Source organism: Arachis ipaensis, chromosome B05, assembly GCF_000816755.2.
Source record: "Arachis ipaensis cultivar K30076 chromosome B05, Araip1.1, whole genome shotgun sequence".
In the NCBI taxonomy this organism is placed as follows: domain Eukaryota; kingdom Viridiplantae; phylum Streptophyta; class Magnoliopsida; order Fabales; family Fabaceae; genus Arachis; species Arachis ipaensis.
Window position 1 is genome coordinate 20,554,240 of NC_029789.2, and position 13,968 is coordinate 20,568,207.

Genomic DNA, 13,968 nt, shown 5'->3' on the forward strand with positions numbered 1-13,968 from the left:
TAGCCAGGGAGTACATTAACGATGAAGAAGTCAGTCAGGTCGTGGCTGTCAACAAACGGAAACCCACTTACAATCAAGCCCGGCATCACGGGAGCGGTGAAAGACAAAAAGAACACGCCAGGGACGGCGGTCCGAGTAAAACTCCCAGGCTGTTTTCTCGTGTCAGGAAGTTCACCAATTACACCCCCTCACCGCGCCTATTATGGAAGTCTACTAACAAATAGCCGAGAAGGGGATCTTGTCGAAGCCCCGACCTCTGAAGGAACGAACAGGAGGGAATATGAACCTCTACTGTGATTACTACAAGGGCTACGGGCACAAGACACAAGATTGCTTCGCCCTGAAGGACGCACTGGAGCAAGCGATCAGGGACGGAAAGTTATCCGAATTCTCCCACCTCATTAGGGAGCCGAGGAGACGGAACCGAGATCACGAAGGCGAAGACAAGACCCGGGCAGCAAAGCGACGCCAAGTGCCAGAGGACCACGACCACGGCCTTACCATAGTGAACGTGGTAACGGCGAGAAACGTGGCGCCCAGGTCCAAGTCGGCACATAAGAAAGACGCCAAAGTCCTGGCGGTTTTCACATCCTCTGCGCGAAGCCACAAGAAGCTTCCATCCATTTCATTTGGCTCGGACGACCAATGGTTCGACGAGGTCGCGGAAAGCCCTCCCATGGTCATTACGGCCAGAGTGGGAACCGGCCTCGTCAAGTGGATCCTTGTTGATACAGGGGCAGATTCGAACCACATGTTCCGCAATGTGTTCGACGCCTTGGGTTTAAAGGACGCCAACTTAAAGACTCACCAGCACGGTGTTGTAGGGCTCGGCGACCACTTTATCAAGTCGGACGGGATAATCTCCCTGCCGACCTCCGTGGGACAACGCCAAGAGAGAAGAACGGTAATGGCAGAGTTCGTGATCCTACGAGACTTCACGGCCTACAACATCATCCTAGGGAGGAAGACCATCAACGACCTAGGGGCGGTCATCAGTACGAGGATGCTGATAATGAAGTTCATAACTGAAGAAGGATCAGTAAGGTCTATAAGAGGAGATCTGGAAACGGCAGTCGCTTGCGACAACGCCAGTCTCTCGTTAAGAAAGAAATCCAAAGAAGTATCAGGAGTATTCCTCGCTGACTTGGATGCCAGAGTCAGCGACAAGCTGAGACACGAACCAGAAGGGAGCCTAGAAAAGTTTTGAGTCGGCGACACGGAGGAAAAGTTCACCTTCGTGAACAGAAACCTCCCTCACGAGCTGAAAGAACCTTTAATCGAACTGATTAGGACCAATGGCAACCTATTTGCCTGGACACCGGCCGACATGCCGGGAATAGACCCCCAACTCATGTCGCACCATTTGGCCGTCAAGCCAGAAGCCAGACCGGTGGCTCAGAGGAGGAGGAAGATGTCACAGGAAAGAGCAGAAAAGGTGGCCAAGCAGACGGCCAGCCTCCTCAAAGCAGGATTCATCCGGTAACTTGACTACTCGACCTGGCTTTCAAACGTAGTCTTGGTAAGAAAGCATAGTGGGAAGTGGAGGATGTGCGTGGATTACTCCGATCTCAACAAAGCATGTCCCAAGGATTGCTACCCCCTACCCAACAATGACGCAGTCGTCGACCCAGCGGCGGGGTACCGGTATCTGAGCTTTATGGATGCTTATTCCGGTTACAATCAGATACCGATGCACCGGCCAGACGAAGAAAAAATGGCATTCATAACGCCAGGGGGAATCTACTGCTACAAGGTAATGCCTTTCGGCCTGAAGAACGCAGGGGCCACATACCAAAGGTTGATGAACAAGATATTCGGCGACATCATTGGCAAAACGGTGAAAGTCTACGTGGACAACATCCTGGCCAAGACCACCCGACCCGAAGACCTTCTAAGTGACCTGGAAAGCGTATTCGCGGCTCTCCGACAACACGGCATGAGGCTCAACTCTCTCAAGTGCGCCTTTGCCATGGAGGCTGGGAAGTTCCTAGGATTCATGATAACCCAAAGGGGGGTGGAAGCCAATCCTGAAAAATGCCAAGCAATACTCCAAATGAAGAGCCAGGGCTGCGTCAAAGACGTCCAGAGACTGCGGGAAGGCTCACCACGCTATCTCGCTTCCTCGGGGCGTCGGCTGCAAAGGCCCTACCTTTCTTCAACCTAATGAGAAAGGGAATAGCATTTGAATGGACCCCGGCATGCGAGGAAGCGTTCAACCATTTCAAAAAGATACTGGCAACACTGTCTGTGCCCGGTAAACCTGTGGTTGGAGAACCACTCTACCTGTACCTGGCTGTAACGGAGGAAGCACTGGCGGTCTTGGTGCGGGAAGAAGCAAAAGCCCAACAACCAATTTACTTTGTGAGTAAGGCACTACAAGGAGTAGAACTTAGGTACAGCAAGTTGGAGAAACTGGCACTAGCGCTCCTAACCTCTTCCCGCAGGCTACAGAAATACTTCCAAGGTCACCAAGTTGTCGTAAGAACGGATCAGGAAATTCGTCAAGTGCTCTAAAAATCCGACCTAGCGGGAAGGATGATGACCTGGGCCATCGAGCTGTCCCAATATGATTTAAGGTACGAGCCTCGACATGCAATCAAGGCTCAAGCAATGGCAGACTTCCTGGTGGAAGTAACCAGAGACCCAACCGAGGACACGGGCACACAGTGGAAGCTCCATGTTGACGGAGTCTCCAACCAGACGTCCGGGGGCGCCGGGATCATCTTAGAAAGTCCAACCGGGGTCATTTACGAACAATCGGTCAAGTTTGAGTTCCCAGTGTCGAACAACCAAGCGGAGTACGAAGCCCTCCTAGGCAGTATGATTTTAGCCCGGGAAGTCGGGGCTACGAGGCTAGAAGTATGCAGCGACTCGCAGATCGTCACGTCGCAAGTGAATGGAAGCTACCAAGCTAGGGATTCGCTATTACAGAAGTACTTAGAGAAGGTTAAAGAACTAAGCAAACAGTTTGAGGAGGTCACGATCCAACACGTTCCAAGGGAGAGGAACACACGGGCAGACCTCCTGTCCAAGCTAGCGAGCACAAAACCTGGAACCAGTAACCGCTCCCTCATCCAGGGTATCACGAAAGAGCCAGCGTTTGCCCTCCACCTGACCAAGATGAGCCCCTCTTGGATGGACCCCATCACCGATTTCTTGCAAAACGACAAACTTCTTGGAGGCGAGAAGGAAGCCAAAGCGTTAAGAAGGGAGGCTGCCAAATACACGGTGATACAGGGCCAACTATTCAAAAAAGGGCTTAGCCAACCTCTGCTAAAGTGCCTACACCCCGACCAGACGGACTACGTGCTCAGAGAAGTCCACGAGGGGTGCTGTGGTCACCACATCGGGGGCAAAGCCCTAGCAAGGAAGCTCATCCGAGCTAGATACTACTGGCCGTCAATGATGAAAGACTCCAAGGAGTTCGTGAAAAAATGCGTGAAGTGCCAAGAGAACGCTAATTTTCACAAAGCACCAGCCACCGAACTGAGCCTGATGACGGCCTCCCGACCCTTCGCACAGTGGGGAATCGACATCTTGGGACCTTTTCCGGTTGGCCCAGGGCAAGTCAAATACCTCATAGTCGCCGTCAACTATTACACCAAATGGATAGAGGCCGAGCCACTGGCCACTATCTCCTCATCCAATTGTAGAAAATTCATGTGGAGGCAGGTGATAACTCGGTTCGGCATCCCGAAAGTCGTCATCTCAGACAACGGAACGCAGTTCACCGATAAGAAATTCGTGGAGTTCCTCGCCGGCTTGGGCATCAAACAGAAATTCTCTTCAGTAGAGCACCCCAGACAAACGGACAAGTCGAGTCTGCAAATAAGGTCATCTTACTGGACCTCAAGAAACGGCTAGACAACAAGAAAGGAGCATGGGTTGATGAGCTCGCCTCTATCCTTTGATCCTACCGTACAACCGAGCAGTCCGCCACGGGAGAAACCCCCTTCCGCCTGACATACGTGGTAGACGCAATGATACCTATAGAGATCGGCAAGCCAAGTCCACGGTTACTTCTCAAGGGGGTGGAAGAAGCTGTAGAAAAGGACCTAGTGGATGAGACCAGGGAGAAGGCCCACCTGTCAGAAGTAGCACTAAAGCAAAGAATGGCCCTGAACTACAACACCAAAGTGCTCAAGAGGGAATTCGAAGAGAACGACCTTGTCCTACGGTGCAATGACATCGGCTTACCGGCCCAGGGAGAAGGCAAACTGGCGGCGAACTGGGAAGGCCCCTACAGGGTCAAAGAAGTGATTGGCAAGGGTTCTTTCAAATTGGAGAAGCTCGATGGAAGAGAGGTCCCGAGAACTTGAAATGCGGGCAACCTGAGAAGGTTTTACCCCTAGATCAAGCATGCCGACCGGGCGATGTAATGAGCTTAATCGCTTACCTTTGTATCTACTATGGTAACAGACTTGCTTAATTAACGGTTAATCTTTACTTGTCTTTTCTACCAATTTTATTTCTATTATTCTTTTTCCTACTTAAACATCACACGACAACAAGTTCCACGACGCATTAAACGGAACCACAATACGGCACCCCAGGACTGATTACCCCGGGAGCCACCTAAACCAAAGCCATTACAAATGGCTACAGCGATAATAAAAGGCCACGACCTGGCTCCGACAAACTACCAATACAACGGTAAACAAACACGAGCGCAAAGCTCACACCAACAAAACGGTAACACGACAAATTAAAAACAATACCAGAGGCAAAGACGACGGTAACGATAAGCCGACCAAGCGACTTTTAAAGTATAACAATATAAAATTCTACAATATGAACAAGTTCTACAACAAAAACCACAAATCCATACAAAAACACAAGGCACAAGAGCTCATTTCTTCGGCATGTCAACGACCTTTCCATCCTTGATCGTCTTGAAAACTCCAATCGCTGATGTGTCGAAGTCGGGAGCTACGATCTTCACCTGGGCCTTAAGGGCCTCCTCAGTCATGAAGATCGCATTCTTTCCCTGCTCTCTAGTCGCCTTGTGTTTCTTCTTAAGCTCTTCAACCTCGGCCTGAACAGCCTTAGCCAATGAGACGGCCTCGTCACGCTCTTTCTTCAAGGCCACTACCTGACCTTGCACGGCATTCAGCTGGCTCTCCAGAGTCATCTCGCCCTCGGTTAAACGGGACACGGTCTCATCGGAGGCTTTCATCTTCTCCTCGGCAGACACAGCTTTCTCCTCAGCAGCCTTGAGCCTTTCCCCCGCCTCGGACAGCTGCTCCTGAAGCAATTCGACTTGAACTTTGAATTCATTGTTGGCCGTGGCAGCAGATTCGAGCTTTCTTCGCAGTGACTGCATCTCCGACAACTCGAACTCGGCCTTCCGAGCTATCACAGCTCCACGGAGCAGCGTGCGATACATCCACCTCGCCTGTCCCGCCAACTCGGTACCAAGGAAGTGATCTTCCATGCCGGGGATCAATTGGGAGTCGATGAAAGCTCCAGCATCAAATTTCCTCTCCATCACAGTGAGAGTCCCCTCAGGGCTGGAAGACGCCCTCTGCCTCTTGGGAGTGGGGATAAGTTTCAAGTCAGAATCCTCTTGTCGGGAGGAGGACGAATGACCGATGCCGGCCGTCTCCTCGAGAACTGGGGAAGCATGCGGCCCGGCAAAGTTTTTGTCGGACATCTCGGTGTCACGAGGTGAAGGCACTGATTGATCTTTTTTCTCCTCTGGAGGGTTTTCCGGTTTCTTGTCAACCTTCTCGTCGGCCTTCTCCTCATCACTCTCCTCCAGGAAGGTCTTATACAAACCCTCAAGCCCCGTCACCGAAGCCGACATCTCCACTGCAACGGACAAACAAACGTGTTAGTCGTGAAGCCGGCAAAACCAAATAAAAGCGATCACAATGCAAAAAACACAAGGCAAAGCAGCTCACAAATATAATTCCTAGCGACCTCCCGCTCACCCATGAGCAGGTGGGGGTTCACATGGTTCTTCCCAAAAATAGCCCACAACACGTCGGTAATTCTCTTGTCTGCGGCAGACATCCCCTTATACGTCACAGTAATAAAGGTGTTAGACCCAGCCCCAAAACTCCAGTACGTCGGGATAAGCCGTTCCCCCTCCAACGACAACCAAAAGGGGTGGCGACCCTTAACTGGACGCACCTTAAAATACTTATCCTTGAACACATGATATGAGTCCTCGAACAAGCCAAAGATCCTCTGACCCTGGGCAGATCGGAAGGACATGAACCCCTTCCTCACTTTCCCCTCCTTGGAAGGATTTGTAAGGTTGAAGAAAAAGAGAAAAACATCAACAGACACCGGCAGCTCCAGATACTCGCATACCATCTCAAAACAACGGATAGAAGCCCAGCTGTTGGGGTGCAGCTGTGACGGCGCAACGGATATCCGATTAAGAAGCGCCATTTAAAAAGAGGAAAACGGGATACAAACTCCCACCTGGGTGAACATGGCCTTATAAAACCAGATTCAGTCGGCAACCCGGGGGGAGTGGAAATTAATTTCGTATAACCGCTCGCTGGGAGCAGGGACGAAAACATCATAATTAGCCCCCTCGTCTGTCCCTCCGCACAGATACTCGCCTTGTCGGAACTCCGTCAGCTCCTCCTCGGCCATCTGGTTTGGAGAGTCCTTTAAGTCGGAAACAACCCAGGCGTATGGGTCATAGCCCACGGTGGAGGTGGAAGCTCGTGAGACGACGCGAGGCATACCTACAGTGGGGTTACCACTCGGTTAGTCTGACAGGCTGGGAGCTCAGAAAAACCCAGAAACTATACTCAACCTACCCAAAAACTAAAATCAAGTATGGCTAAGGCGCAATCCAAGTCAAGAAAGTGGACATCGTGGAATGGTAACCCCCTAACGCACCTATTTAACACTAAAACTATCTATCATACGAATCAAACAAACAGCAAATACAAGAAGCAAGCACAAATAGTAAACGTACAGAAAAACCAACAGTAAAGACAAGAGAGCCTTGAAGCAGAAAAGAGAAGGGATCAATGATTACCTGAATTGGTTGCGAAAACTTGGAAGAAAAGAGAGATGCACAAGGATGCTAGAACGAGGCTTTGGAATATTTGGGAGTGAAGAAGAAGAAAATAGGAGAAGCAAGAGTGGGAAAGGAAAACAAATGCAAAACTGTTTAAAACTGCCACTCAGGAAGCGCGAAAGGCCTAGGGGCAAAATGGTCTTTGCGCACAGGATTTTCCAACCCATTATGAGCATTTAATGCTCCGCGCGAGGAACGAGGCGACAAACGGTCACCTCAGCAACAAACAGTCACGCGCGCAAGAGGCACGTCCCCTCCATGGGCGGCCGACCTGGCGACAACACACGGAATAAGAGATAACACGCCACCAAACACCTTCACGATCATTGCTGACGCGTTGGGGGCACTGTTACGGCCTGACCCGAGCACCACCCGACCCGGACGGTCGGGAGCGAGACGCTCAGTCGCCGACCCGGACACGTGTCCCTGCCAGCTACGCTTTAGCTGTGAGAAGGAGGCACCAAGGAGGGTGGGCCTGTCCTTGATGGGCCCATCTCTGACATGGTATATATGGGGAAGGTAAGCCCTTCCCCCAAGTACGTTACATCCCACATACCCCTTTTTCGCCTGTACATATCACTGACTAGAGCATCGACGTGTCTTTGCAGGTGACACTCCCCTCCTCACGCGAAGTGCTCGGGACATCGCCTACCCCAACCCGGTGACGTACGACCAGGCGAGATCTCCCCCCTCTTCAACCAGGATACCAACCCGAACCGTCCGGTACCCGACCTACCGAACACCTTCATATTGTAATTCTATTAATCTCATTAGAAAGATTAAATTAAAATAAAAGTAATATTATAATTATTTAAATTTATATATAGATAAAATAAATATAATCCAAATAACATATAATTTATTATAATCTATTTTAATATAAAAATTATCAAACATAAACTTCATTAATACTAACTCATTTTTGATTAAAAATAAATTTTATTCAAATGACTGTACAGTATACTAACTTTAATTCGAGTACACACAAAAATATTGGATTATTCAACAATAATAGATGAGGCTGGGCATATTAATTAATTAAGCTTTGACTCAAACTATATGATAAGTTTTTTTTTGTCAGATGAAGTTTATTTATTAGATTTTAATTTTAAATTATTTTTTTTGTTGATTGTTTCAATTTTAAAATTGATACAGGAATAAAAGCTAAACTGACGGAGAAACAACTGTTTCGAGAAAAAATTTCTTTATTCTTTGTTAGTTTATTTTTAGTTAGTAATTATAATAATTTCTAGTTATTTAAAAAATGATGGATTATCCAACAAGAATAAATGGCTGTGGGTATATTAATTAATTAAGTGTTATATATTAATTAAGTGTTAAATTAAAANACTAAAAATAAAATAATAAAAAATTTTTCGAAAAAGTTGTTTCTCCATTTGTGCAGCTTTCATTCGCTGTATCAAATTTAAAATTGAAACGATCAACAAAAAAAAAATTAAAATTAAAACCCAACAAATAAGATTTATTTGACAAAAACTTATCAGATCATTCGAACTAACGCTTAATTAATATATAACGCTCAATTAATTAATATGTCCACTGTGTTGTAAAATAAATAAAAGATATATTAAATATAAAATAAAGATATATAAATAAAAGACTCTAGTATTAATATAATTAACTCAATAATATTTCATATATATATTTACTAATATTATATGTTGTAATATATATATATAAAGAGAAAAAGAAGTATTCAATAAAGAAAGAGAGAGAATTGATTTTTGTTTTATTGTTTGTATATTGTACGTAAGGCTATGAAGTCTTATTTATAACTGTACAAATTCAACCTTTATTAAAGGTTGGTCTTTATATTAATCTCAAATCTCTTTTTCAAAACTTCAGCCGCCCATATCATTAATGGGCATCCATCTCTCATCCTTATCACAACACTCCTCCTTGGATGACCATTTAGGATTATTGCCTTGTTAAGACCCTACTAAAGAAAAATTCAATGAGAAAAAAAACCTTAGTGAAGGAAAAAGAGTACAAATCCTTTAGTGATGGGGACTGCCTCATTAAAAACCTTGTCAAGAAAAACCCAATAGGAAAAAACCTGACCAAGGGAAAAAGAATACAGTCTCCCTCTATTGCCGACATCATTTAATGTCTCGAAATCGACGCATCCCAATCTCATGTACCAATCTTTCAAAAGAGGATTTTGGGAGTGACTTTGTAAATGAATCTGCCAGATTATCACTTGAGTGGATTTGTTAGACATCAATTGTTCCTTGATTCTGAAGATCATGAGTGAAGAAGAATTTGGGAGAAATAGGCTTTGTTCTATCACCTTTGATGTATCCACCCTTAAGTTGAGCAATGCATGATGTATTATCTTCAAACAGGACAGTTGGAGCTATCTTCTGATCAATCAGTCCACATGATGACAGAATATATTGGATCAAACTCCTCAGCCAAAAACACTCGCGACTAGCTTCATGTATCGCTAGTATTTCATCGTGATTAGAGGATGTTGCCGCAATCGTCTATTTTGTGGACCTCCATGATATAGCTGTACCACCATATGTGAACAGGTATCATGTTTGAGATCTTCCTTTGTGTGGATCAGACAAGTATTCAGCATCTGCATAGCCAACTAATTGTGACTTGTACCCATATGGATAAAACAATCTCATATCCACCGTTCCATGAAGATATCGAAAGATTTGTTTGATTCCACCCCCAATGTCTTCTGGTTGGGGAGGAGCTATACCTTGCTAGTAGGTTCACAGCAAATGATATATCGGGTCGTGTATTATTAGCAAGATACATTAGTGCTCTAATGGCACTAAGATATGGTACTTCAGGACCAAGGATATCTTCATTTTCTTCTTTACAATTATTGGAGTACTTAATGGATGAGACTTATCCATATAAAATCTCTTTAAAATCTTTTCTGTGTATGTTGTTTGATGAATAAAGATCCCATTTTTTGTATGCTCGATCTGCAAGCCGAGACAAAATTTAGTCTTTCCAAGATCTTTAATCTCAAACTCTTCTTTTAGAGTTTTTATAATTGTTGGAATCTCTTCAGGAGTTCCAATGATATTTAAATCATCAACGTACACAGCAATTATAATGAATCCAGATGCAGATTTCTTTACAAAAATACACGGGCAGATATCATCATTCTTGAATCCATTTTTGGCCAGATACTCAGTAAGACTATTATACCATATTTGTCCAGATTGCTTTAGACCATATAAAGATCTTTGCAATTTGACTGAGTATAATCCTTGCGAATATTCATTGGATGGTTTAGATATCTTTAGTCCTTTAGGGACTTTCATATAGATATCCCGATCTAATGAGCCGTATAAATAGGCTGTTACCACATCCATTAAATGCATATGCAGTTTATGATATGCAGATAAATTGACCAAATAACGCAATGTGATCGCATCCACTACAGGGGAATACGTTTCTTTATAATCTATACCGGGCCTTTGTGAAAAACCTTGTGCCACAAGTCGGGCTTTGTAGTGCACAACTTCATTTTTCTCATTTCGTTTCTCACAAATACCCATCGGTATCCAACAAGTTTTACATCTTCTGGTGTACGGACTACAGGTCTAAAGACTTCACGTTTTGCAAGTGAGTCTAATTCAGCCTTCATGGCTTCTTTCCATTTTGGCCAATCATTTCTTTGTCGACATTCTTCAACTGATCTTGGCTCAAGATCCTTATTTTCATGCATGATATTTAATGCCACATTATATGCAAATATTTCATTGACAATTGTCTTATTTCGGTCCCATTTCTCTCCTGTAAAGACATAATTTATCGAGATTTCGTCATTTTCACAATTTTCAAGTACCTGAACGTCTTCTGGCGTTAAAATTATATCAGAATTTTGGACAATTATAGGTGTCTCTAATATGTCTTTTCCAACAGGAATAGTATTTACCTCTTTTCGCTTTCGAGGATTTTTTTTCTTTGGAACCGACAGGCCTGCCACACTTCTGGCGTGTATTTGCTTCGGTGGCAATTTGTCCAATTGGGACATCAATTCGAATTGGGACATTTTCTGCTGGTATATAAGATTTGGTTATCCTTTTTGTATCGAAAAATGCATCAGACAATTCATTTCCTATTCTTTGAAAATGTATAATCTTTTGAACTTCTAGTTCACATTACCCTGATCGAGGATCTAAATGCATCAACGATGATGCATTCCAATTAAGTTCCTTTTCATAAAACTTATTCTCTCCCCCTAATGTTGGAAATTTTGATTCATCAAAATGACGATCCGTAAATCGAGCTTTAAATACATTTCCAGTTTGTATCTCAAGATACCTCACAATAGAGGGAGAATCATATCCAGCATATATCTCCAATTTTTTTTTGGGATCCTATTTTGGTGTGATTAGGTGGTGCAATGGGAACATATATCGCACACCCAAATATTCTTAAATGGGAAACATTTGACTACTGGCCAAATGCTAATTGCATAGGAGAGAACTGATGGTAACTCGTTGGCCTCAAACAAATAAGTGTTGCGGCATGTAAAATAGCATGCCCCAAACTGAGTTGGGAGATTTGTTCTCATAAGTAAGGGGCTAGCAATTAATTGGAGGCGTTTAATAAGTGATTCTGCTAACCCATTTTGTATGTGAACATAAGCTACTGGATGTTCAACACTTATTCCATTAGCCATACAATAAGCATCAAAAGCTTGGGAAGTAAATTCACCAGCATTATCAAGACGAATTGCTTTAATTGGATTTTCTGGAAATTGTGCTTTTAATTGAATAATTTGAGCCAGTAATCTCGCAAATGCCAGGTTGTAAGAAGACAATAAGCACACATGTGACCATATCGAAGATGTGTCTATCAGGACCATAAAATATCTAAAAGATCCATATGGTGGATGAATAGGTCCACATATGTCACCTTGAATCCTTTCTAGGAATTCAAGGGACTCAAATCCAATCTTTACTGGTGATGGCCTTAAAATTAACTTCCTTTGAGAACACGCAGCACAACAAAATTCACTAGTTTTAAGAATCTTCTGGTTCTTTAGTGAATGTCCATGGGAGTTTTCAATAATTCTCCTCATCATGGTTGTTCTCGGATGACCCAATCTATCATGCCAAGTTATGAATTCATTTGGGTTAGTAAACTTCTGGTTTACAATGGCATGTGATTCAATTGCACTAATTTTGGTATAATACAACCCAGATGAAAGTGATGGTAACTTTTCTAATATAACCTTTTTATTTAAATCATGAGTTGTAATACATAAATACTCATGATTTCCCTTATTCATTGTTTCAATATGATATCCATTTCGGCAAATATCTTTGAAACTCAACAAGTTCCTCAGAGACTTGGTAGATAATAGCGTATTATTTATTATAAATTTTGTTCCTTCAGGAAACAAAATTGTAGCTCTTCCGGAACCTTCTATCACATTGCCTGAGCCAATAATAGTATTAACACATTATTTTTTTGGCACCAGATGGGTAAAATATATATCATTTTTGAGAATAGTGTGCGAACTTGCACTATCCACAAAGCATACATCTTCATTATATATCCTTGATATTCTCTTCAAAGACATATAATAATAAAATGAGTAGTATGCATAGTTAAATTGAATACTTGATCGAAATTATTTTTCTAAGAAACACTGTACATAAAAATAATATCATATACTAAAATTTCATCATTATCACTATTATTATTTAATGATTAATAAGTATAAACATTAATATTTCATTATTTATATACATCATTTTTAAAACTTAAATATATATAAAATAAAACTTAACAATAAGTTCTTTACATTATTTATTTACATGGATACTTAACAATTTCACACATTAAACTATTCCATCATTGATCAAATGACCAATATTTCCTTCAGGATCCTCAAAGAAATCGGATACATCATAATAAGTGGTGAAATTTTCAGCATCATTTGAAACAAAATTTGTTTCCTTTCCTTTGTCATCCTTTTTCAAAGATGTCTGGTAAAGATAGACTAGGTGCCTTGGGGTACGACAGGTACGTAACCAATGGCCCTTTCCACCACAACGGAAACACTTATCCTCTATTGATTTATTTTGTCCAATATTTCTTTCTTTATCCCACTTCTGGTGAGATCCTCTCTTTTGAACATAATTCATTTTCCTTTCATAATTTTTCTTGTTATTAAAACCTTGCCATTTACCTCTTCTGGGGTAATTTGCCGCATTTACTTCAGGAAATGGGGCGGCGCCAGTTGGGCGCGCTTCATGATTTTTTAAGAACAACTCATTGTTGCGTTCAATAACAAGAAGGCAAGAAATTAACTCAGAATATTTTTTAAGTCATTTTTCTCGTTACTGCTGCTGCAGGAGCACATTCGAGGCATGGAAGGCTGAGAAAGTTTTCTCTAACATATCATTATCAGATATCTTTTCCCCACGCAATTTCATTCGTGAGGTGATTCGAAAACATTGCCGAATTATATTCATTTATAAATTTAAAATTCTGTAGACGCAAGTGCGTCCATTCATATCAGGCTTGAGGAAGTATCACCGTTTTTTTATGATTATACCTTTCTTCAAGGTCTTTCCAAAGATCTGCAGGATCTTTTAATGTGAGATATTCATTTTTTAATCCTTCATCAAGATGACGATGAAGGAAAATCACGGCTTTGGCTTTATTCTTTTGGGATGCATTATTTTTAGCCTTAATGGTATCTCCAAGATCCATTGAATCAAGATGGATTTCAGCATCTAATATTCATTATAAATAATTGTTTCCAGATATATCAAGAGCATTGAATTCAAGATGAGAGAGTTTCGATATAATAAAAATTTGTTACCTGAGTCTTCCTAAAAATTTGATCAGAGTCTCGTGCTGATAACGTGTTGTAAAATAAATAAAAGATATACTAAATATAAAATAAAGAT

At 42.7% G+C, this 13,968-nt stretch overlaps 1 protein-coding gene across 1 annotated transcript; it reads left to right on the forward strand.

The window, feature by feature from the left end:
• Window positions 281-1,207, forward strand: LOC107640340. Its single transcript, XM_016343865.1, has one exon. It carries the CDS (start codon window positions 281-283, stop codon window positions 1,205-1,207), a length of 927 nt encoding a protein of 308 aa, XP_016199351.1.